The following is a 27,655-nucleotide window of genomic DNA, read 5'->3' on the forward strand; positions in this document are numbered from 1 at the left end:
CTCCATTTTCTTGGTCTATTAGGATGTTGGCACGCTCTAGAAAGCTGTTTTGTTCTTTTATTATTAGTACTAGTTTTATTATGATTGTTATGATGATTATTATTATTATCAATAATAATAAACATAGTAGTAGTAAACTGTTGGAACTATAAAAATCCTGTATAATAATAATAATAGTAAAGAAAATTATAATTAGTAATAATAGTCATTTTTTATTGTTAGTTATAATATTCAATATTATTTATTTTTTTTATTAGTAGTAGCTATAGTGGCTTGTAGTAGTAGTAGCAGAAATTGTGAAATTACTATTTATATTAGTAGAAGTAAAAATAATACTATTATCATTAGTATAAGCAGAAGTAGTAGTAAAACTATTATTAACTGTTATTACTGGTAGCAGTAGTAGTAAAGGAAATAATTATTAGTAATGGTAGTAACATTTGTATTCCTAGTTGTAATATTCAAATTATTTATTATTTTTTAAAATGTATTATTATTATTATTATTATTAATATTAGTAATAGTAGTAACATTTTTATTCCTAGTTGTAACATTCAAATTATTTATTATTTTTAAAATGTATTATTATTATTAATATTAGTAATAGTAGTAACATTTTTATTCCTAGTTGTAACATTCAAATTATTTATTATTTTTTAAAATGTATTAATTATTATTATTATTATTATTATTATTATTACTATTATTATTATTAATATTAGTAGTAGTAGCAGCAGCAGCAAAATTAGTAGTAGAAATAATACTATTATCATTAGTAGTAGCAGAAGTAGTAGTGAAATTATTATTAATTGTTATTACTGGTTGTGGTAGTAGTAGTAGTATTAGTAGTAGTAAGGTAAATAATTATTGGTACTAGTAGTTAAATATTTATCACTAGTTGTAATATTCAAATTATTTATTATTTTTATTAATATTATTAATATTAGTAGTAGTAGCAGCAGAAATAGCAAAAATACTATTATTATTAGTTGTTTAAATATTACTATTTTTGATTTGTAGTAGCAGAGGTAGTAGTAAAATTATTAACTGTTATTATTGTTAGTAGAATTAATTGTATTGTGTTTTGTAGTAGAAGTATTGCTGCTATTATAATAAAACTAGTAGAATAAGAATAATAATTTTTTTTAGGGCAAACACATGGAGGGGAATACAATATGTAGAATTATTATTAGTACTAGTTTTACAATGATTAATATGATGGTGACATGAGATCACCCTCTCCATTTTCTTGGTCTATTAGGAGGTTGGCACGCTCTGGAAAGCTGTTTTGTTCTTTTATTATTAGTACCAATTTTACAATGATTTTTATGATGATGAGTATTATTATCATTAATAATAATTAAAGTAGTAGTAGTAAACTGTTGGAACTATTATTAATTATTATATATTATTATTATTGTTATTATTGTTATTATTTTTTTATTATTTATTATATAATAGTTATTTATTAATTATGATTTTTTTTAAGTTAAAATAAATTAGACAAAATGTGACTAAAAAAATAAATTGTTTTAACGTTTAAATACGTCCAATTTGACTAATTTGCAACATATTCATACCAACACAGTAGCACACAGTAAGTAGTAATGGATGTGTATAGTCATACTAAATGCATATATTTGGTGTATCAAGAGAATTCATTATAATTGTGTTGGAAGGTTGAAGTCTTTAGGCTCTGTGTTCTGCAGTTACACACAATATTAGTAGGTCTTTGTGCTCCTGCCTGGCCTCCGGAAGTAGAACGTTGGCCCTCTTAGTACATTTATATGCACAGTGTGCATGGTTTTTAACCCTGCACAACTTACCATGGTATCTCCATCCCTGATCGGTGACCCAGAGACATCCAACTTACTGCAGATAGTCCAGTGCTGAACCCCCTATTTATTGCCACTTGCAAATCCACCTTCCTCCTCCAAACTCATTTTAAAAATAACCCATCCTTAGGGGATACAGATTCTGCCACTGCTTAATCTGTCCTCCTAAAAAATGTAAATTGCCTGGCTGTCATGCTGATCCTTAGGCAGCGGCTTGAATACTAGAGGGTCGATTTACTAAAGGAAACAAAAATGGTCATATTAAATGCTTGGAGCTCAGTAAATAAGATAGCATTGTGCTCACTACAGTCATGCAACCAGGCGCCAGTAAAAAAAAAAAAAAAAATAGTTTTGCTTTTTTTGTTTTATTTTCCTCGCAGATTATCCAGCATTCAAAGAGAACACAGCTCCACCTTAACTACTAAGCTAAGCGAAAATACTCTCTATTAATAAGTTAGCATATTTGAGACACTTAAATTTATTTAAACTGTGGCCTGTCACTTTAAAAAAAAAAAAGAACAAAACAAAAAAAATAAAATATATAAATATATATATATATATATATATATATATATATATATATATATATATATATATATATATTTAAAAATATAAAAAAAATATTATATATATATATATATATATATATATATATATATATATCTTGGTTTATTTTTTATTGATCTCAAAAATGCTATATTTCTTATTTCCCATTCCCTTTTCCTTGGTTTCCTCCCCCCCCCCTCCTCTCCCTTTTTCCTTCCCCCTTCCTCCCTTTCCCCCTCCTCCCACTCCCTCCTTCCTTCCTGTTCCCCCCCCCTTTTTTTCTCCCCCTTTTTCTTCCTTTTCACATACCTATCTATACTCTTTTTACTATCATTACTATATATTATCTTTATTATTCTTGTAGCCACAGTGGAGTTGTTCCCCTTTAAAGTTGCCTCCATGCCCACCCGGGAGGCGTTGCTTTGATGCCTTCCTGTTCTGGCCCGGTGAGCTTTGCTCCTCTGCAAGGTAACACTGCTGTTCATAACCGTTTATGTTTAATTATTCCGTTGTCCCTCTCATAATTTGCTCTTTTGTTAATATCTGTGCACATTTTTTAAATTACAATTATGTTTTCTTCTCTTTAGTTTTTCTCCCATTCCCCTGAAGAAGCGGTTCAACCCGAAACATGTCGGGAATTTTTGGGAATATCTAGCTGATTGCTTTCCTACACCTGGGGGAGATAATAGAGGAACATTCCCTCCCCACCAGGCTGTAAAGTATTTATTACGGGTTTCATTGTTCTCAATTTTATATGTGCTTTCTTTGTAATTTGTCTATTTTGTATGTAAATAAAATTTTGATATATTTTACATATGTTTTCAGTCTACTTAACTGTCCAGGGGCGGTACCATGAAAATCTCCTTTTCCTGCCCCTAGCTTTTCTGTTTTTTTGTTCAGCATTTGGGATGTAGGAACCTTTAAATCTAATTAAAAAATGAATAAATTTTTGCCTGAAGCCATCAATCTTTTTCTATATATACATACCGTGTATATAATGATAAATGCTCTGAAAAAACATAAATGATTAGTCCAGCACTAGCAGCGCTCAACACCTGTGCATCAGATAGGCAGGGCTGCTGTTAGAAATCACGGGGCCCCCTACAGCCTACCTGGTGGGTCCCCTCCCTAATATATCAAGACAATATTTTCACAAAAAATTACACTAAAATCATTATTAGCAGACATAAACATAACAGAGAACATGTGTGAATAAGCCCTTTTGAATTGTTTTGAACATTTTATTTTACATTAAACAAAAATTATATTTTTTTTTTTAAATGTTAACATTTTTTACAATTTTAGTTTGCAATTTTTTAAAATGATTTATTACAATGTTTAATTATAATTAATTAATTATAATTAAACATGAATTTAATTAATTATAATTTTTTTTTTCAATTTCTGATTTTTCTACGGGACAAGGAAGCCTGCAGCACTGTAGGGGGGAGGGGGCCTTACAGTGAAAGGGGGGCACATGGGGGGGGGGGGAGAGAGAATCAGAAACAGACAGAATAGGGAGGGGGATTGGTGTCGGAGAAGCAATTACAGGAAGGATGCCCTGTGTCTGTGTTTCTCCCTGCAGCAGCTGAAAACTGACAGGAGGGGAGAAACTGGCTTTCAGTTGCTGCAGAAAGCCTCATAGGGCATCCTTCTGTAATTGCCCCTCTGCCCTACCACATTGATTGCTGTTGGGGCCCCCCTGTGTGCAAAGGCCCCCTATAGTAGGACTGGTTGACCCTCCCTACAGTGAAAGGGGGGCACACAGGGGGGGGGATCAGAAGCAGACAGAACAGGGGGGGGGGGTGATCGGTGTCAGAGAAGCAATTACATGCCCTGTGTCTGTGTCTCTCCCTGCAGCAGCATAGGGCGTCCTTCTGTAATTGCCTCTCTGCCCGACTGCACTGATTGCTGTTGGGGCCCCCCTGTGTGCCTGGGCCCCCTACAGGAGGATATCCGCACAGTCCAAGAAATTCCACCAAGTGATTACTGCTATTAACAGAGATGGTGATGCCACTATGTTGTCTGGAGATAATCGGGGTAATCAAACCAAATGACCCAGTCACTGCACCTCGTGAGGTCCTCCCCTTCAGATAACAAACTCACCAGACTTTGCATAGCTTAATTGTCTTATAATAGCCTTTAGATGGTAACCCGATGTTTTGATCCTCGATCAATGTATTGATGATCATAAGTGAAGAAAATATAAAGCACATAGCAGAATCCTGTTAAGATTATTTATTTCCCCAAAATTCCCCTTTTAAAATACACCCACAAATTATAAAACAATCATAGTATGGAATAGTCACACGAGTGATTCAGCACGTTCGGTATCTCTCACCACACCCTGTTGGAACTCGAGCTAGGTGATTCCCGGGTATATCCGAAGTAGCTGACACTCACAGAGGCCGCGTGGTCACACCCCAAACGCGTTTCGTCATTACATCTTCATCAGCGGGTGTGACCACATGACCTGGCCTCTCCCATTTGTATTCTAGCACACAGGAGTGTTAACCCCTTTCGCCTATTTGTAAACACAAAGTGTTACGCGCAACGGATATCGGTAGGGATATTATTTATATTATTATTATATTATACAGGATTTATATAGCGCCAACTGTTTGCGCAGCGCTTAATAAAATAAAAGCAGACATTACAGTTACAATACAATTTGGTACAAAAGGAACCAGAGGGCACTGCTCGTTAGAGCTTACAATCTAAAAGGGAGGGTCAATTGATACAAAAGGTAATAGCTGTGGGGATGGGCTGATAGGGAAAGTGAAACAGTGTATAAGTTAGAAGCCGGATAGGCTTCTTTAAAGAGAAGGGTTTTCAGGGATTGTCTCAAGATGGATAGATTAGGAGACAGTCGGACAGATTGGGGTAGAGAGTTCCAAAGGATGAGAGAAGCTCTGGAGAGATCCTGCAGGCTAGCATGGGAGGAGGTGAGGAGGGAGCTAGAGAGCAGGAGGTCTTGGGAGGACCGAAGAGAGCAACTTGGTTGATATTTTGAGACCTGGTTAGTGATGTAGCTGGGGCAGAGTTGTGGATGGCATTGTAAACTATTGTTAGTACTTTGAACTTTATTTGTTGGGTGAGTGGAAGCCAAAGAAGGGATTGGCAGAGAGGAGTGGAGGACACTGAGCGGTTGGTAAGGTGGATGAGTCTTGCAGCAGCATTCATTATAGAATAAAGGGTGGACAGTCTATGTCAAGGTAATCCAATGAGGAGGGAGTTGCAGTAGTCGAGGCGAGAGATGACGAGGGAGTGAATTAGAAGCTTGGTGGTGTCGTTGGAAAAGGGACATATAAACCATGTTGTGGAGGTTAAGGCGGCATGATTTGGACAGGGATTGGATGTGAGCCTGAAAGGACAGTGCAGAGTCCAGGGTTACCCCTAGCACCCTGCCATGTTTGGAAGGACTGATAGTTGTTCAATTGATCTTGACTGAGAATTCAGGGGAAGGGGCATGGGGGGGGGGGGGTTATTATGAGCTCGGTTTTAGATAGATTCAGTTTGAGGAAGTGGTGTGACATCCAGACTGATATGTCTGTTAGTAAATCAGTGGTGCAGGAGGAGACTGATGGGGTGAGCTGAGGAGTAGAGAGATAGGTTTGGGTGTCATCAGCATAGAAATGGTAATGGAAGCTAACCCAGGGAGGAGGTGTAGATCGAGAATAGTAGAGGTCCAAGGACAGAACCCTGGGGGACCCCAACGGTAAGCGGAGTTGCAGAGGAGTATGTGGAATTGTAAGTGACACTGAAATGCGGTTAGATAGGTAAGATTCGAACCAATGGAGAGCGCGGTCATGGAGACCAAGCAAATTTAGTTTTTTTGAGGAGGAGGGGGTGGTCAACTGTGTCAAAGGCAGCAGAGAGGTCCAAGAGTAAGAGTACGGAATACGGGATCGATCTAAAGATCAAGTATCCACACATAGTAGGATCCAAACCACCGATATTATATATAATCCAAAAGAGACAGCGGCACTCACGGGTCTTGAGAGGTGAACGCACAGTGAGGATTTTATTTCAACGTTTCGACGAGGCACAAGCTCGTCTTCTTCAGGACATCTTGAGGAAGACGAGCATGTGCGTCGTTGAAACGTTGAAATAAATCTTGACTGTGCATTCGCCCCTGACGACCCGTGAGTGCCGCTGTCTCTTGTGAATGCACAGTGACGATTTTATTTCAACGTTTCGACGACGCACATGCTCGTCTTCCTCAGGATGTCCTAAAGAAGTTGAGCTTGTGCCTCGTCGAAACGTTGAAATAAAATCGTCACTGTGCGTTCACCTCTCAAGACCCGTGAGTGCCGCTGTCTCTTTTGGATTATATGTACTACAGTCTCTGCTGCGCACCCATTTTTTAACTTTGATATGTGTGCAGTGCCAACCACTGGATTATATATATAAAAAAATATATTCATTAATTTAAAAAAGTGTATACACACACACATTGCACTTACAAAATCAACATAGGTGAAAGCGTGTAAAAGCATAGGGTAAACCTGCGTCCAGTTGCTCACCACTCGTAACCCGCTTGCTGCTCGGTACCTAGACGGTCAAGCTTCCGGGTGTGACGTAGGACGTTGGTATCCCAGGTGACCGCGTGACCACACCCTGACGCGTTTCGTCATCAAAAGACTTCAACCGAGGGCCTATATATATATATATATATATTTGATTGTTTTCATTAGTTAAAAAAAAAAATACTATTAATTTATGAATTAATATTCATTAATTACAGCATATACAGCTTTTTCTTACTCCCACTGCAAAGTTCTTAGAATCCCTGTTACTGGAGTGTCCACCTAATGTAGCTTCCTGTAGGGTTTGGGTGGCAGCGATGCCGCACTGCTTCTGAATACGGGGTTGTCACTATCATGTAGGCTTGGCCTGCTCACAATACAGTGGGAGGGGAAGATGTTGCAGTGGGAGTGGCTATTAGCATTGTCACTGCTTGTTGACAAGCTCATGACTTGTTAATAAGCACCTGGCCACACCAAGCCACGCCCACTGCTTTCTAGGCGGAAAGCACTGCCTCTGTTGCTGAAACCCTCCCACTGAGTGCTGCAGTGCCTGGGAGGGGGAGCGTGTGAGACACAAATGAAGAAGGATTTGGCTCAGTCAGGGAAGGTTCAAGGAAGTCTATGGTCCACTATGAGCCTTGTGCATCACATGGTAACTGGATTTGGTATGTCATAGTTTAGGTTGCGGAGGCTCCCCGGTCTTAAGTGGCCGCCTGGTACGTGCCAATTCTGGAAGACTTATCTGGGGGACAGCTATCCCTAAAACTTTTTATCCCCATTTTCCTTCTAACTGGATTTGGTACTTGTTCAGACTGTCATAGAGGAGCCCTTAGGTGTACTTTAAAATTAATTGATATACATGTATTTTTTATTTATTTTTTTAGCTTTGGATACAGTAGGAAATAGTTGAGACCCCCTCTCTGTTTATTTTGTTGTTTGTGTCCATAAAAGGAGATTTTGCTTCACTTTCTGTCTCACAGATGCAGCAGGAAAAGAGGGGAAAATCTTCTTATTGGGTGGACAGGTGTCCCCAATGGAAGACGATATATAGTGTTTACCATAGACATGATATTGATATTATATTTACAAGGAATAGCAAGATTAAAAAAAAAAAAAGAAACTGATGGGGGTTCTAATCCCTCTCCACTCAATCCAAATTAAAAGAAAAGGTTTGCCTTTCATACTTTAATCCTAACCCTAACCTAAATCTTGACCCAACTTTTAGAACCCTCTGAAAAATCACACTAACATCTATTGTGCACTGGGTTATAGGTGCCTATCGTACCCTCTGCTGCACCAAATTTTACCAGCACCAGGGTGCCAAGAAATGGGCATTTGGATATTAGAAAGCGAAAAGGACTGAGAAAGAGAGAGGAGGCAGAGAAATGAAAAGAGGCGAAGGAGAAAGAAAATCACTCCCCCCCCCCCCCCCCCCTCCAACAGCAATCGATGATTCGTCCTTTCTTAATGGCAAACATCCAGAACATTGTTATTAGCATTATTAGTATTATTATTGTTATTACTATACAGCAGCCAGGAAGGGGTAATTGAATAATCACCGGTGGTGTTTGCAGAAGGTGACGGCTGCAGTAAAAGTCTAATTACAGGGAAATGAGACGGAGGAGAGATGTATCATTAGGGTAATAAGCCTTCCATCCATCAGACACAATACTGTCCTGTGATGTGCACAGATTCCTATCAGTGCTGCCACTGAAGGATTTATGGCAGGGAGAGGAGGCTGTGCAGGTATTTATTCCACTCACTGTCCTGGCAAGTTACATCCTGCTAATCCTGAATGTCCAGAGAGTACTACACCTACCTGTATGCATATACACTATATTACCAAAAGTATTGGGACGCCTGCCTTTACACATGAACTTTAATGGCATCTCAGTCTTAGTCTGTAGGGTTCAGTACTGAGTTGGCCCACCTTTTGCAGCTATAACAGCTTCAACTCTTCCAGGAAAGCTGTCCACAAGGTTTAGGAGTGTGTCTATGGCAGTGATGGCAAACCTTGGCACCCCAGATGTTTTGGAACTATATTTCACATGATGCTAAACTATACGGTATAGTATAGCATCATGAGAAATGTAGTTTCAAAACATCTGGGGTGCCAAGGTTTGCCATCAATGGTCTATGGGAATGTTTGACTATTCTTCCAGAAGCGCATTTGTGAGGTCAGGCACTCATTTTGGAGAAGAAGGCCTGGCTCGCAGTCTCCACTCTAATTCATCCCAAAGGTGTTCTATCAGGTTGAGGTCAGGACTCTTTGCAGGTCAGTCAAGTTCCTCTACCCCAAACTCGCTCATCCATGTCTTTATGGACCTTGCTTTGTGCACTGGTGCGCAGTCATGTTGGAACAGGAAGGGGGCCATCAATATTGAGTTGGCCCACCCTTTGCAGCTATAACAGCTTCAACTCTTCTGGGAAGGCTGTCCACAAGGTTTAGGAGTGTGTCTATGGGAATGTTTGACTATTCTTCCAGAAGTGCATTTGTGAGGTCAGTCACTTATTTTGGGCAAGAAGGCCTGGATCCCAGTTTCTAATTCATCCCAAATGTGTTCTATGGGGTTGAGGTCAGGACTCTGTGCAGGCCAGTCAAGTTCCTCCACCCCAAACTCGCTCATCCATGTCTTTATGGACCTTGCTTTGTGCACTGGTGCACAGTCATGTTGGAACAGGAAGGGGCCATCCCCAAACTGTTCCCACAAAGTTGGGAGCATGAAATTACCCAGAATGTCTTGGTATACTGACATCTTAAGAGTTCTCTTCACTGGAACTAAGGGGCCAAGCCCAACCCCTGAAAAACAAAACCACACCATAATCCCCCCTCCACCAAATGATTTAGAACGGTGCTCAAATCAAGGTCCATAAAGACACGGCTGAGCGAGTTTGGGGTGGAGGAACTTGAGTCCAGACCTGAAACCAATAGAACACCTTTGGGATGAATTTGAGTGGAGACTGTGAGCCAGGCCTTTTTGTCCAACATCAGTGCCTGATCTCACAATGTGCTTCTGGAAGAATGGTCAAACATTCCCATAGACACACTCCTAAACCTTGTGGACAGCTTTCCCAGAAGAGTTGAAGCTGTAATAGCTACAAAGGGTGGGCCAACTCAATATTGAGCCCTATTGACTAAGACTGGGATGCCATTAAAGTTTGTGTGTGTGTAAAGGCAGGCGTCCCAATACTTTTGGTAATATAGTGTACCTAAATGTCCAGCATACATCACACAAGATGCCCGATCTGTGGACTGTACTACACCTCATTATGGGGAATGAGCCAAATGTAACCAAAGGTACAGCAAACGTTACTTAAATTTGGTTCCTGAATCCAAAGCCCATTGAAGTCAATAGGAGCTGAATGTTAAAAACCAGTAATGCTAATATTCTAGGCCAGGGGTGTCAAACTCAATTTCATCGTGGGCCGCATCAGCATTATGGTTGCCCTCAAAGGGCCGGTTATATCTGTAGGATTAGATCTCCAGAGCACCCCATGTCCTGGGGGGGCAAAGAGGAGCCTTTCTGCAGCTGCACAGAGGAGTGCAGGATCTGGCAAAGGAGTTCTGTCCTCTCTGCTGTCGACTACAGAGACAAGGTGGGGGCAGAGACAAGGGGAGTTGCTGCAGCTGCAGGAGAGGTGCGAGGGCCACATGAAATGGCCTGGGGGGCCGCATTCGGCCCGCGGGCCTTCTGTTTGACCCCTGTGTTCTAGGCTAATAGGAAAGGGATTGTTAATTAAATAGCACGGGGGCGGCACTGCCCTAGGGGACATGTACCAAAGCAAAAAAAAAAATTTAAAATTGTATTTGGTGGGGAGCAGCAATTTTAATAATGCAATAATAAAAATGCAATATTCCTTTAAATAACATGTCTGGGGATTCCCTGGCCTTGCCTATGAAATGGCTCATTTGTACGATGTACACTACCTACTACAGCAACTCTGACATTCACAAAGAACAAACATGCAATTTACATGGTCATTAAGGCACCCGTTTACATTACGCAATTTGGAATCGCGAGCAGAATCGGCTGCATCGCGACGCACATTTGGGTGGCATTATTCTTAATGGGTTAAAAAATCACGCTATGCTTGTCACCCAAAAAAGAGCAGGAGTTTCTTTTGGGCGACAAACACGTATAGGGCAGGCCATTGAGATGAATGGACTGCCCTATGCATGACACACGGAATCACGTGAAAATCGTGCAACAAAAATCACAAACGGGAACACTCATTACATGGTATGTGAATGGGGCCTCAGTGACAGCACCTACTTCTGTTTGCAAACAAATATTCCCTTCATCTGTACCAGAACTTTATCCTAGACGAGGGTCTGATATAGATAGTAATGGGGGACCCCCCATAAACACACACAGTGTGGGCTTCTCCCTAAAATACATACCAGACCCTTATACTTGATGAGGGTCTGGTATAGATGTCAAGGGTGACCCTCTTGCAACGATTACTATTCCTCACTGCTCACATATACCTGGTTGTCCAACCAGGGCTGCTGTTAGAAATCATGGGGCCCCGTACAGCCTACCTGGCAGACACCCCCCCCCCCCGAATTTATCAAGACAATATTTTCACTAAAAATACTCTAAAATCATTATTAGAGGACACAAACATAACAGAGAACCCGTGAGAATTAGCCCTTTTTTAATAGTATTTTACATTATTTTAAAAAAATGTATGTTATTTTTTTAAATGTTAAAAATGTTTACAATTATTTCATTTTATAATTTTTTACAATTTTTACAGGACAGGGAAGCTAGCAGCGATACGGTGGTGGTGGGGGGGAGCACAGTGAAAGGGGTGCACACAGGAAAGGGGAGTCAGAAGCAGGCAGAACAGGGAGGGGGGATCGGTGTTGGGGAAGCATTTACAGGAAGGAAGCCCTGTGTCTGTGTCTCTCCCTTCAGCAGGTGAAAGCTGGCAGGAGGGGGGAAAACTGGCTTTCAGCTGCTGCAGAGAGCCGCACAGGGCTTCCTCCTGTAATTGCCCCTCCGCCCGATCGCACCAATTCCCTGTGCTGTTGGGGCCCCCCTTTGTGCCCCAGCCCCCTACAGGAGGACTGGTGGTCCCCCCATGTCAGCGGCTCTGTGTCCAGTATACATCACACTGTAATAGGGGCATTGTGTGTAAAATGCCAATGTGACTGGTTCAATCAATGCTCTCTGCAAAGCACTGCACAACATATCAGTGCTTTATACTATTACCACTGCTAGTACTACTACTAATTTTACTGCTATTACTAATTCTAGTACTACTACCTTGACCATGACTACTGCTAATACCCCTGCAATTATTATTACTACAGCAATATTAGTAGCAGTATTATTCTATTACTACAATTAATAGTGTTACTAATACTGCTATTGCTTTTACTGTTACTATTGCTACTTCTATTATTACTACTGTTAGTTCCCCTACTACTACTACTACTACTAATATTATTAGTGCCAGTATAACGACTTCTCTTGTTACTGCTAATATTATTATTATGACTACTAATTCCACTACTAGTATATCTACTATGAGTAATATTATTACTATGACTACTAATTCCACTACTAGTATGTCTACTATGAGTAATACTAATATTCCTGCTACTACTGCTACTAAAATTATTTCTGCTAAAATGACTACTTCTACTACAAATTTTATTAATCTTACTATGGCAAGTACTACTACTAAAGTTAGGACCTATACTGTGTTATTACTACTGCTACTGCTATCACCGCCGTTATTACTTCTAATATTACTACTATGACAACAACTACTAATACTATTACTAATTCTAGTACTATTAAAATGAACAATAATACTATTAACATTATTATGACTACTACTGCTGCTAATTCTACCAACACTACTACTACTATAACCACTACTTATGTTCCTGCTACTACTGCTAATAATATTATTACTGCAAAAACTATTACTAGTGATGCTATAATATTGTCTACCACCACTACTATGACAACTAATACTATTGCTACTACTATTATGATGGTGTTTAAAAAATATTGTTCTGAGACATGCAGCCTAAGGTTGAGGGACTTTTTGAAAATGCTAGTGGCCTGGCTGTTATGCTGATCCTTTTGCTCAGACAGCTTCAAATAAGGGTACTAATATAACTACAACCACTAGTACTAATGTGACATTGACTGTTACTGCTTATTGTCTATGAGTGCGGCCAATGGTATTTCTATTACTACGACTACATCCAATTCTTCTACTCAATGCCGGGACAAGGTCCTCTAGCACCCCGGGCAAAAATGCCAAACTATGCACCCCCTCCTCCAGTAATGATGTGCCAGCTTAAGGAATCCTACGCCCAACAGTCACTAGCTTGTCAAAATCACTGCCGCTTTCACTACTCCTGTCAGCCTTGTAATAGAAGGAAGGCACCCTCATCCCTACAAGAAACCATCGTGCCCAGGGCAGCCGTCCCTCTCGCCCACCCCCTGTGCCGGCCCTGCTTCTACTACTCCTATGACTTCAACTACTTCCTGCCATGGGTGAGGCGGGGGGGGGCAGTGCCCCCCCCCCTGGACATTTCCTGGCCTGCTCTAAGAGGGGAATCTATGGGGACCCTGCCCTAAAGGGGGATCTGTGGGGGACCCTGCTCTAAAGGGGATCTATGGGGGACCCTGGTCTGCTCTAAAGGGGAATCTATGGGGGGCAAAAAGGGGCGGAGCATGTGTGACCTTAACATGATGCCCCCCCTTGAAAAAAGTTCTGCGGACGCCCATGTTTCCTGCTACTACTGCTAGTAATATTACTTCTATGGTAACTATTACTAGTGATGGTGTTATATGCTATGTTAACTAACACTAAATCTATTATCAAAAGGTCTTTTTCTGTACTGGGACAATTATGTAGCCGCCTTTTGAGGCCTTATACTTTTTTTAAATGCAAGTGGCATGGCTATCATGCTGATCTTTTGGTTCCCATACATTTTGCATCTTTGATTAAAAACAATAGAGCAGATCAGGAGTTCTGACAGCAAACACTACATGATTGTACTAGGTCAGCGACTCAGCGTGACAGCCAGGAAAGCAGCATTTTCAAAATAGGTGGTCAGTGACACCAGCCTTGCCTCAGCCCTTCCAGGAGAGGACCTCAGAATGTGAACCTGCCATTCCCCGCTGACATTGTCCTGCTGAATGTCCCCTATGTCACCACTGATTGCTAATGCTGCTTATAAAATCACAGCTGCTGGCTTCCAATGTTGGCTATTTAATGGTGAATATAACCCATTGAGAAGGTCTTCTTCTATAGAGCTCCAGAGAAAAGTGATGATAAGCATGGAGTCAAGTATGAGTTTCCACCGCTGGCCTGAAATGATAAAATGTCCATAAACTTTAATCTATGGCAGAGACTGATGTAACTGGTTCAGTTATTTTTTTTTCTGCCAGAGCTATATATATATATATATATATATATATATATATATATATATATATATATATATATATATATTGTACATAGGTATAATAATAATAATACCAATAATAATGAAAATCATAGTAACTATTATTACACACACATGCCTGGCGAATGGAAGGGAGTAGGAGAGATAAGTGACACATTATTGCCTCCTCCTCCTCCCACATTACTTGATCCCCCCTCTCAGTTCCTGACACAAAGCTGCCTGGGACATCACAGTCACTGGGGCATTGCAGCTTACTGGAGTGGAAAATAGACTCTTTGTAGAGGAGGTGAGAGAACTGCCCCCTCCACAGGGGTTACATCAACTCTGCTAATTACTGGACACTAACCCCTGCCAAGCAGCCAGCCAGCCTGACAATGGATGCCACTGCAACAGAGGACTGCGCCTCAACTTACTCCGACTGAGCCCCACTCTACACAAACTCATCCCCACTCTACACTCACTGCACCCCCTCACTACGTTTAGCTTTGCACCCCTCTGTATACTGAATTCACTCCACTGTACACTGACTGCATTTCACTTTACACTGCACCCCACTTTATACAGACTGACCCCATAGTACACTGACTTCACCCTGCAGTACACTGAACAGTGCACCCTACTCACCTCAATGACTGTACTCCACTGTACACTGAGCACTGACTGAACCCCACTCTACACTCACTGCACCCCACTGTACACTGACTTCACCCTGCAGTACACCCCACTCACCTCAATGACTGTACTCCACTGTACACTGAGCACTGACTGAACCCCACTCTACACTCACTGCACCCCACTGTACACTGACTACACCTTACGGTACACTGAACAGTGCACCCCACTCACCTCAATGACTGTACCCCACTGTACACTGAGCACTGACTGCACCCCACCCTACACTGACTGTACCTCACTGTACACTGAGCACTGACTGCACCCCACCCTACACTAACTGCACCCCATTGTACACAAGTACATGTCACTTTACCCTGAGTACTGACTGTACCCCATCCTACACTAATCACTAAATGCACTCCACTGCACACTGACCTCTGACTGCACCCCACTATACTTTGACATCTGACTGCACCCCCACTACACATTGACCTTTGACCACATCACATTGTCTAGTGGCCTCTGACTGCACCCCACTGTCCATTGACCTCTGACTGCACCCTACTGCAGACTGACCTCTGACTGTACCCCACTGTACAATGACCTGTGACTGCACTCCACTGTACATTGACCTCTGACTACACCCATTCTGCACACTAACCTCTGACTGCACCCCACTATACACAGATCACAAACAGCACCAGACTGTACAATGCGCAATGACTGAACCCCACTGTACATTGACCTCTGACTGCACCCCCCTGTACATTGACCTCTGACCAAACCCCACTGTACATTGACCTCTGACCGAACCCCACTGTACATTGACCTCTGACTGCACCCCACTATACATTAACCTCTGTCTGCACCCCACTATGCATTGACCTCTGACTGTACCCCATCTACACTATTCACTGAATGCACTCCACTGCACACTGACCTCTGACTGCACCTCACTGTACACTGACCTCTGACTGCTCCCCACTGTACACTGACCTTTGACTGCACCCCACTACACAGATCATTAACAGCACTAGACTATACAATAATCACTGACTGCACCCCACTGTACATTGACCTCTGACTGCACCCCACTGTACAATGACCTCTGACTGCACCCCACTCTACAATGATCTCTGACTGCACCCTTCTGCACACTGATCTCTGACTGTACCCCACTATACACAGATCACTAACAGTACTAGACTGTACAATGTGAATTGACTGCACCCCACTGTACAGTAACCTCTGCATGCACCACACTGTACAGTAACCTCTGCTTGCATCTCACTGTACAGTAACCTCTGCCTGCACCCCACTGTACAGTGACCTCTGACTGCACCCCACTGTACAGTAACCACTGCTTGCACCTCACTGTACAGTAGCCTCTGCCTGCACCCCACTGTACACAGTAACCTCTGCCTGCACCTCACTGTACAGGGACTTCTGCCTGCACCCCACTGTACAGTGACCTCTGCCTGCACCCCACTGTACAGTATAGCCTCTGCCTGCACCCCACTGTACAGTGACCTCTGCCTGCACCCCACTGTACAGTATAGCCTCTGCCTGCACCCCACTGTACACAGCTGACTTCGTGTAGGACCCGGTCGATCTTATTGTCGGGCCCCCTCCTATCACACTGCATTGTACAGAATTCCTTCTATGAGTCTCAGCGAAGAGCACAGCAAAAACTTCAAGAGCCTGGACACCCCCTCCCCCCAATCAGCTCAGTTCCTTCCATGCTTACATTTTCCTTTATAATAAATAGCACAAACAAGTAGAAAGAGCCCCCCAGCAACCCCCTGGGTACACTGAGGTGGGGGTGGATTAGGGAAGAGGGGGGGATATTATATCAGGGTATTTACAGATCTGCAGCAGGCTGGGGGGGTCAGATGGATGGCCCCCTCTTGCAGCACATGATAAGAGCACCGCATCCATCCTGCAAAGGGTTAATTTTGAGGGAGGCTGGGCCCCCAGGTCATGCATAATTCATGAAGTGGGCGGGGCAGCAGTCACCCAGACGCCTTGCAGCCCTCCTCTGCCTCTCAGATCAGTTGGTAGTGTTCAGGTAAGGGGCAGCCAGAGAGCAGGTGAGGATCTGGTGACTCCCCCCTCCCTCCCCATCCAGCAGGATCCCCAGGTGCATGGAGCAGGGAGCCAGAGCTGAGCCTTAGCCCTTGTGCCAGGGGGGGCAGAAGAAAGAAGGAGAAGAAGGCCAGTGTGCCCCAGCAACACCATGTTCCAGCCAGCAGGCAAGCGCTGCTTCACCATTGAGTCCTTAGTGGCCAAGGACAACCAGCAACACCTGAGCCCAGAGGAGCCCCTCCGACCTACCGCCCTATCCTACCCCACCTCCACCACTGAAGCCTTTGTCACTGGCTTCCCCAACCCAGCCGGCAGATCCCTGTACCCCAACCCTGAACTGGTCTTCCCAGAGGCTGTCAGCCACCCTTCCCTGACTGTGCACCCCCACCAGCATCTACAGCACCCCCATTCCTTCTTTGGAGCCCAACACAGGGACCCCCTCAACTTCTACCCCTGGGTGCTGAGGAACAGGTTCTTCGGCCACAGGTTCCAAGGTAAGCCCAACTGGCATTGTGCATGGATTGTCTGCAACTGGCATTGTGCATGGATTGTCTGTACCTGGCATTGTGCATGGATTGCCTGCAACTGGCACTGGCTGAGCTGTGAGTGTGTCCTCTGATTATGGGCGACTTTCACCCCCGACTCTCACCCTACAGTGCTAGGCACTGATAGAACAAATAGAAACAAATAGATGTGTTCACATTTCCTCCTGTACAGCTTATACTGACCCTTAAACTTCATTATATACTGCTGGAATTACCAGAACCTACTATGTGGATGTTATATTTTCTTCTATAGAGCATATAAGGACCGACAAACTTTATTATATACTGCTAGAATTACCAGAACCTACTATATTTATATTTTATTTTCTTCTATAGAACCTATAGTGACCGACAAACTTCATATACTGCTAGAATTACCAGAACCTACTATATTTATATTTTATTTTCTTCTATAGAACCTATAGTGACCGACAAACTTTATTATATACTGCTAGAATTACCAGAACCATGACACATTTATGTTATATTTTCTTCTATAGAGCTTACAGTGACCCACAAACTCCACTATATACTGCTAGAATTACCAGAACCTACTATAATTATGTTATATTTTCTTCTATAGAACCTATAGTGACCGACAAACTTTATTATATACTGCTAGAATTACCAGAACCTACTATATTTATGTTATATTTTCTTCTATAGAACCTATAGTGACCGACAAACTTCATTATATACTGCTAGAATTAACAGAACCTACTATATTTATGTTATATTTTCTTCTATAGAACCTATAGTGACCGACAAACTTCATTATATACTGCTAGAATTACCAGAACCTGACACATTTATGTTATATTTTCTTCTATAGGACTTACAAGGACCGACAAACTTCATTATATACTGCTAGAAACTAGGATTACCAGAACCATGACACTTATGTTATATTTTCTCCTATAGAGCTTACAGTGACCCACAAACTCCACTATATACTGCTAGAATTACCAGAACCTACTATAATTATGTTATATTTTCTTAGAGCTTGACCCACATAGTCTGCTAGAGTGACCAGAACCTACCACATGTATGTTCTATTTTCTTCTATAGAGCTATAATGGACCAGTCCATTATATACTGCTGGAATTACCAGAACTTGACACATTTATGTTATATTTTCTTCTATGAGCTTATAATGACCCACATAGTCCATTATACACTGCTAGAATTACCAGAACCGGGTTATATGTTCTTCTGTAGGGCTTATATTGACCCACATAGTCTATTATATGCGCTAGAATTACCAGAACCTGGTTATATTTTTTTCTATAGAGTTTATTATGACCCATGGTCCATTACATATTGCTAGAATTACCAAAACCTACCAAATTTACATTTTATCTTTGACACTCACAGACTCATTGTCTACATTCTGATACCTCTATTAATGCAGCCACATGTAGATGGTTATATTTTCTCCTATACAAAGTATAGTGGTCCACAAACTCCATTGTATACCAGAACTTCTCAGCCAGGGTTCCTCCAGAGGTTTCTGGAGGTTCCTTGAAAAGAGAACCATGGTAGATTGATCTCCTGCCTTCTGGCCACCAATGTAAGAGGACAATTTTCTTTTATGGCCAGCGTTACTCCTTTCATTTATCATTATAAGGAACCCTCATTTTTTTTATTTTTTGTATTTAAAACTGAATAATCTTCTGACACACTAATGTACCATGAGAAGCTGGTCTGATAATTATGGGGTTCCCTGAGACCTGAAATGATAGGGTTCCTCTGTGGTTAAAAGGTTGAGAACCTTATTTTATATGCTGCTATAATTACCATAACTTGCTACATGTATGTAAATATAGCTATATGTCATGCTATAGAGTGACCTTAAACTATACCAGCCTTTCTCAACCACCAGAGGTTTCTGGGGTTCCCTGAGAGGAGAACATTGGCAGATTAATCCCCTGCCTACCGACCACAAATGTAGGAGACACTAGGGTTTTCACTAATTCTTTTCTGGACATTATTATTTGTTTCATGTTATGATTATTTAGCAAACCCATTCTATACCCCTCCTTTAAAATTCTCTACAACCTAGTGATCACACTGATCTACGAAGAGCAGTAGTTCTGATAATGTGGGGTTCTTCATTATTTTTTATTTAAAACTGTCTACAACCTACTGATTGGCAGATTGACCCCTTGCCCACTGATCATCAATGTAGGAGACCCTACAAGAATAGATCAGCTTTTCCCAACCAGGGTTCCTTCATAGATTTATAGGGGATCCTTGAGATGAAGACATTGGTAGATCGATCTTCTGCCTATTGACCACCTATGTAAGAGACACTACAATTGTTACTAATTCTTTTTTTGGTCTTTATTATTCATTTTATGATAAAGGGCCCCCATTGTTTTATCTAAAACCCCTTAACAACCTACTGATCACACATGAGCAGTATGGTCTGATAATTGTAGTGGGGATCCCTGAGACCTGGAAACTATTTTTAAGGTTTCTCTGTGGTAAAAGGTTAAAGAGAGGCTGTTATTTATACTGCTATAATTACCAGAACCTGACACATGTATATATAGTTATATTTACTTCTCTACAGCTTAGAGAGACCCATCAGAACTATTATCTAATTTTATTCTGATATTTGTATTAAAGCTGCCACTGAGTTATATTATACTTTACATAGAGTGACCCACAAACTCCATTATATACTGTTATATCTACTAGAAGCTGCCACATTTATGTAGCTCTAGTTATATTTCTACTTTATAGCTTATAGTGACCCACAAACTCAATATATACTGTTGTATCTACTAGAAGCTGCCAAACGGATGTAGTTATATTTCCTCCTGAGAGAGACCCACAAACTACCTACTGTCTAAATTATATACTGATATCAAAGCTGCTAAGATATATGAAGATAAGTTTATGTTTTCTCCTATGCAGAATAAAGTCTCATATAAACCACATGTCTATATTATAGTAGAATCTGCCAGAATTACGTAGCTATTTGCTTTCATTCACAGCTTATGGTAACCCACAAACCCCTCTGCCTTCACTATATACTGAATTACTATAAGCTGCCAGATTTATGTAGATGGGTTTTTGTTTTCACCTGTATGGTTTATAGTCTTATATGAAATATGTCTATATTTTACAATATTATATATAACAGAAACTGACAAACTGTAAGTATTTCTTTATTTTTTCATATATAGCTTATGGTGACCTACAAACTCCCCTACCTTCATCATGTACTGATATTTACATAAGCAGCCAGAAATATATATTTATATATATAGCATATATATATATATATATATATATATATATATATATATATATATATATATATATATATATATATATATATAGCATATATAATATAATAGCTGTTTTGAATTAGTATGCTAGCTGTCATGAAATATAACTACTAAACATCGTGCAGCTACTAGTAATTATATCATCATTAAAATTATATATATATACATATATACATCTATCTATACATCTTTTTAAAAAATATTTACTCCTCTGCACTTTCGACCTACAGAATACAACACATGATGATATGATGATTTTACTGCAAAAAGCCAACTTCATGTAAACATATATTTTTTTTTTTTTCCAGTACAGCTTATAATGACCCGCAAATTACAATAATTACTAGAAGCTGCTAGATTTATGATTTCAGCTATACAACTGATAGAGCCCCACAAACTGCTCACTCCCTATATTATATACTGCTAAAGCTGACAAATGTGTACAGATAGATTTTTGTTTATACACCTTATGCACTTTGATAAATTAATATAATGAAAGCTGAAACAAAACAAATATGTAGATACATTTTCTCATATATAGCTTATAGTGAATCTTTATTATGCATAGTATTCATAATATTATGCATTGTGTATATATATATATATATATATATATATATAATGGAAGCTGGCACAATATGTGGAAGTATTTCTTTTTTTCACATTCACATTCGCACAAACCACTCAGCCCCATACCGATAATTACTATATATAGCTATTATGTCTAAGATTCGCTACTCTTTGCTATTCCTATATCTACCAGAACACATAAACTATTTTTTATTCCCTCTATAGAAATATACATATATAGCTGTATTGACTAATATTTGCTGCATTGTTGAACTTTGGTGTTCAGTATAGACTACACCAGCAGAACTGGTACATCAATCAATCTGATATATATATATATATATATATATATATATATATATATATATATATATATATATATATATATATATATATATATATATATTTTTTTTTTTTTTTCATAATGATAAATCGTTAAAGTCTGCTGAAATACCTATGTCAACTAGCTTCTATGTATTGTTTATCTTGCAATTGTATATATTAGAACTCATTATATAATTACATTGACACACACTGTACAATATGTATCCAATATATCTATGGGGGCATATTTATAAAGCAGCCAATCTGACATTCACCAAACATTCAATGCAGGGGAATTTTTCTGGTCCATGTGTTTTAAATGACAAAGATTCAACGCCAGCATGGTGAAAGTGACAGTTGTCACTTTATATATATTTTTTATTTCTGTGAGATTTATTGTAACCTATGCATTCATGTATCTATCTCTGTGATGTACAGTCTTTCAGCCTGTGTCTGTGTATATCTTTTCTATGATCTATGTCTCATCTATCTATCTATATCTATATCTATATATATATATATATTTTTTTTTACAGTGATTCATACTTTTTTTGTGATATGCAGAGATTCACTGTGCCCTGTATTGTATATATGTCACAAAGGTTCAATCTGTGTGCCTGTATCCCATATCTCCATATCTCCTGTTAAATAGAAGGACTTCCCAGTCTGATAACCATTTTCTAGCGATATACAGTAGTCCTAGTTATATTCACTCTATTATTATCACACTCCTATATGTATGTATCCAAGCAGTGTAATCATTATATACTCTTCTGTCTCCCAGAACATTACAGAATTCTTTATATACACTTTTACTCTTGCTATGATGTTCCATATTACAGCAAAGGGGCACCAACGTGTTCACGTATTGCTGTATGTACATTATGAATATAGTATGGGTATCTATGCACTGATGGCTGCCCTCAGGACCCCCCTCTTTTTATCTGTCCCAGTTTAGGAAAGTGAATTGTCCCTGAAAACGGTTCTCCTTGTTCCATTGGCTGCTCACCAGTTCCTCTATACTGGATATGGCTCAGATCCCTCTGCCCTCCTGTACCCCCCATGGCTGCCTTCACAGTTAGAGGGACTTTCCCAGGACTTCAAAATGATATGTGTTCACATGTGCATATACAGTTATTTATACTGCAGCGACTATTTCTATACACTGCATGTAATCAATATACAGTCCTATAGTGGAACAGGATAGATAGATCTGTTTACATATCCTCCTTTATTTACATATTGCCATATCCATTGGATCCACTATCCTATTCACTATTACATACTATATATTATACATTCACTACAACATACAGTATATTGTACAATGCACGTTCACCATTACATACTATATAGTGTAGGCTCACCATTACCTGCTTTATATTGTATACACTCACATGTATATATTGTATACTGTAAACTACCCATTATATATTGTATATTGTACACTCACCATTATATACTAATTACCTTACACTCACCATTATATACCATATACTGTACACTCACTTTTACGTAGTATATACTGCTCACCCACGATTATATATTGTACATTGTACACTCACCATTATATATTGTATACTGCATAATCACCAATGCATACTGTGTACTGTATACTCACTATTATATATTATATGCTGTACACTCATTATTACAAAATGTATATTATACACTCACCATTATATACTATATACTGTGCACTTATTATTATTACATACTGTATATTATACACTCACCATCATATACTGTGCACTTATTATTACATACTGTATATTATACACTCGCCATTATATACTATATACTGTGCACTTATTATTACATACTGTATATTATACACTCGCCATTATATACTATATACTGTGCACTTATTATTACATTCTGTATATTATACACTCACCATGATGTACTATATACTGTACACTCATTATTACATGCTGAATATTATACACTTACCATTATATACTATAAACTGTAAACTCAATATTACATACTGTATATTGTACACTCACCATTACTATATACTGTACACTTATCATTACATACTGTATGCTCACTATTATATACTATATACTATACACTCCCAATTACATAGTATATATTGTAAACTCATAATTACATACTATATAGTACACTCACCATTACATACTGTGCACGGACCGTGACATAATGTATATTGTACAGTCACCAATACATGCTATATACTGTACACTCATCATTACATCCTCTCTATTGTACACTCACTGTTATATACTGTCCTTTGCATAGTCGCAATTACATGCTATATACTGTACATGTACTATTATATACTATATGCTTTGCACTTACCATTACACACTATATTTTCTTTATACTGTATATTCTATATTCACCATTACATACTGTTATATACTCTTATTTCTACAGACCACGTATAATCAAATATAATGCTACAGCCACAGACCATGGTGCAAGGATACTCTAGACTAGAGAGTCAATGTGCACAGCAAATCTAAAAATACGTGCTACATGTACTATATACTATGTACTATACTTATCTATTCTACACTGTAGCAAACTATAATATACTAAAGCCATATTTATATGCGCCTTTTATGAACGAAAGTACTATAAAATGTTAAATGCTCGAAGCATGTGTGAGAGAGAGAGAGAGAGAGAGAGAGAGAGAAAGAAGGAAAGAGAGATGTAAGGAGAGAGAGAGAGAGAGAGAGAGAGAGAGAGAGAGAGAGAGAGAGAGAGAGAGAGAGAGAGAGAGAGGAAATAGAGATGTAAGGAGAGAGAGAGAGAGAGAGAGAGAGAGAGAGAGAGAGAGAGAGAGAGAGAGAGAGAGAGAGAGAGAGAGAGAGAGAGAGAGAGAGAAGGAAATAGAGATGTAAGGAGAGAGAGAGAGAGAGAGAGAGAGAGAGAGAGAGAGAGAGAGAGAGAGAAGGAAATAGAGATGTAAGGAGAGAGAGAGAGAGAGAGAGAGAGAGATTTATATTATGCATTTACTTATACTGCAGTTTGTTGGTGTGTCTGTAAAGGAGTCTTTGACATTCTCTGTTGGTATCCTATGTTTCCTGTATACATTAATATTCTAATATACTCAGACACTCTTCTGCACTGACTACAGCACACAGCAGATAGACACATCCACCTGTCACCAGTACACACTGCACTGTGCTGGATGTACAACACAGATAACTACAACCTACATCTGTATTCTCCATATACTTACTATACAGGTGGATGTTATCTGTCATAATTATTTCCAGGGACATTACTGATCTGTGTATACATCTGACACAATACCTCGCCTCTGAGGACCAGTCATGTCTGCCAGGACAATCATACACGGGGAATAAGAATTATAAATGCTGATCTGCCATCTATAGAAGTTTTTCGATTATTTCTAGATGAAGGTTGTCAGTCTGACATTTCAGGAGGTTGTCAAAGAGCAACAGTTTTCCTCCTGATATAGCTCCTGTCCACCCGCTAAGCTCTTCATTTCTTTCTGTTATCAAATATATTCAATACAGAAGAGACTTTTCTTCAGTACTGTTGTGGTGCAAAATAAATAAATAAATAAATAAAAATAAATAAACACCCAAAAACAACAACAACATACATACAAACAAACAAACACAATAAATAAATAAATCAGACGTTTGCGATCTTAATAATAATAATAATTAAAAAACTATATATATATATATATATATATATATATATATATATATATATATATATATATATATATATATTGTGTGTGTATGTATAAAAACATACAACAAATAGCATAAATACAACACAAACTGGTACGTTCAATTAACTAGCAGCATTTTAAAAAGGTGAAAACGATACAAATATGCAACACAGTTAAATAATTGGGTAGGTAATTCAGACATTGGACTACAGAAGAAAGAAAGAAAGAAAGAAAGAAAGAAAGAAAGAAAGAAAGAAAGAAAGAAAGAAAGAAAGAAAGAAAGAGAAAGAAAGAAAGAAAGAAAGAAAGAAAGAAAGAAAGAAAGAAGGGAGGAAGAAAAAAAGGAAAGAAAGAAAGAAAGAGAGAGAAAGAGAAAAAAAAGAAAGACAGAAGGGAGGAAAAAAGAAAGAAAGAATGGAAAAAAAAAGAAAGAAAGAACAAAAGAAAGAAATAAAGAAATAAGGAAAAATAAATAAAGAAGGGAGGAAGAAAGAAAGACAGAGAGAGAGAGAAAGAAAGAAAGGGGGAAAAAAGAAAGAATGAAAAAGAAAGAAAGAAGGGAGAAAGACAAAAAAGAAAGAAAGAAAGAGAGAGAACCAAAAAAAAAAAGAAGGAAAGAAATAAAGAAATATAAAGAAGGAAAAGGAAAGAAAGAAGGGAGGAAAAAAAGAAAGAAAGGATGAAAAAAGAAAGAAAGAACATAAGAAAGAAATAAAGAAATAAGGAAAAAGAAATGGAGGGAAGGAAGGGAAGAAGGGAGGGAAAAAGAATGAAAAAACAGAAAGAAAGAACAAAAGAAAGAAAGAAGGAAAAGGAAAGAAAGAAGGGAGGAAAAAAGAAAGAAAGAATGGGGAAAAAAAGAAAGAAATAAAGAAATAAGGAAAAAGAAATAAAGAAGGGAGGAAGAAAGAAAGAAAGGAAAAAAAAGAAACAATGAAAAAGAAGGAAAGAAGGGAGAAAGACAAAAAAGAAAGAAAGAAAGAGAGAGAACAAAAAAAAGAAGGAAAAAAAGAAAGAAAAATAAAGAAGTAAATAGAAAGAAAGAAAAAATCGACTGAATTTTCTGTACTAACCACACACTGCCTTTTATACCGATAGGACAAATAAATACAATAATTCTCAGGCAGCCCATCCAGACTGATTGACCCCACTGAGGTCCGGGGTCACACCACACGGCTCTGTTGGGTTGTTCTCTCCTCCTGTAGGGATGGATCACTGCGCTTTGTAATAAATCGGTGCGCTTTGTTTGCGACAAAATTTGCCTGCCTTCAAATATTTCGCTGAGACCCACCGTGCCCCGTGCTTTCTCGTGGTTTTCAGAAAGATTGAATCGATTCATTTACATAAAATGACAAACAAACGTGATTGGTGTAAGATTATTTTATTTATTTAATTTCGCATGATAAATGACATGATAAAAAAAATCTGAATGGGAGGCAATTAAAGGGACCGGCTCCAGATTATTGGAAGATGAAGAGTGGGAGGATGGAAGTGGGGATTACTGGAGGGGGGAAATTGTTCTGCTCGGTTTTATGAATGTTACACACACTACCATTCAGAATAAAAAATATTTTTATTTCAGTTTTCTTCTCTAAACTGATCATTAATGTGACTAGAAAAGTATCTCATTTATTTTATTTTATTTTATTTCATGTGATAGAATGAGTTGTATATTAGGAAGGATTCATAAACTTAAGTCCTGAGGTCATAAGGTAACTAGAACCAGTGCTATAATTGTATCACTGTGTTTTATTATTATTATTATTATTATTATTATTATTATTATTGTTGTTGTTATTTTTATTATTATTATTATTATTATTATTATTATTATTGTTATTATGTTTTTCTCCTTGTTGTGACACATTTGTATACATTTTAGCCAATGAGCATAGAAACCAGGAGCTGAGCCTGGAATAGGAATGTTGTTAAACCCAACAGCAAACTTGTATTGCTGCTTAAATTTATTACATGTGGTGGCTGCTTTCTTTTCTTTTTTAGGCTTTTCTTCCTAAATTTGATCAGGTGATCTGGCCAGTAAGTCTGTTGTTTTTTTTTAACAGACAAAGCTCTCCTGCAGATGTAGCAGTTACATGATTGAGACAATCCATTTACCACTGACTTACAATGGCCAGCTTTTATTTACCTATGTAAAACCTGTATCCCAAAAGCAAAAACGGTTGC

The 27,655-nt window shown here is 39.0% G+C and overlaps 1 protein-coding gene across 1 annotated transcript in view; it reads left to right on the forward strand.

Moving 5' to 3' along the window:
• Nucleotides 1-17,019: 17,019 nt before the first annotated feature.
• EMX1 (empty spiracles homeobox 1) overlaps nt 17,020-27,655 on the forward strand; it is a 100,472-nt gene continuing 89,836 nt past the window's right edge. Inside the window, exon 1 of the mRNA XM_082257615.1 lies at nt 17,020-17,545. Within this exon, the coding sequence (XP_082113741.1) occupies nt 17,203-17,545 (343 nt within the window). The 5' untranslated portion in view covers nt 17,020-17,202. The remainder of the gene's footprint in view (nt 17,546-27,655) is intronic.

This window comes from Pelophylax lessonae (assembly GCF_965119305.1).
Source record: "Pelophylax lessonae genome assembly, chromosome: 1".
Taxonomy (NCBI): domain Eukaryota; kingdom Metazoa; phylum Chordata; class Amphibia; order Anura; family Ranidae; genus Pelophylax; species Pelophylax lessonae.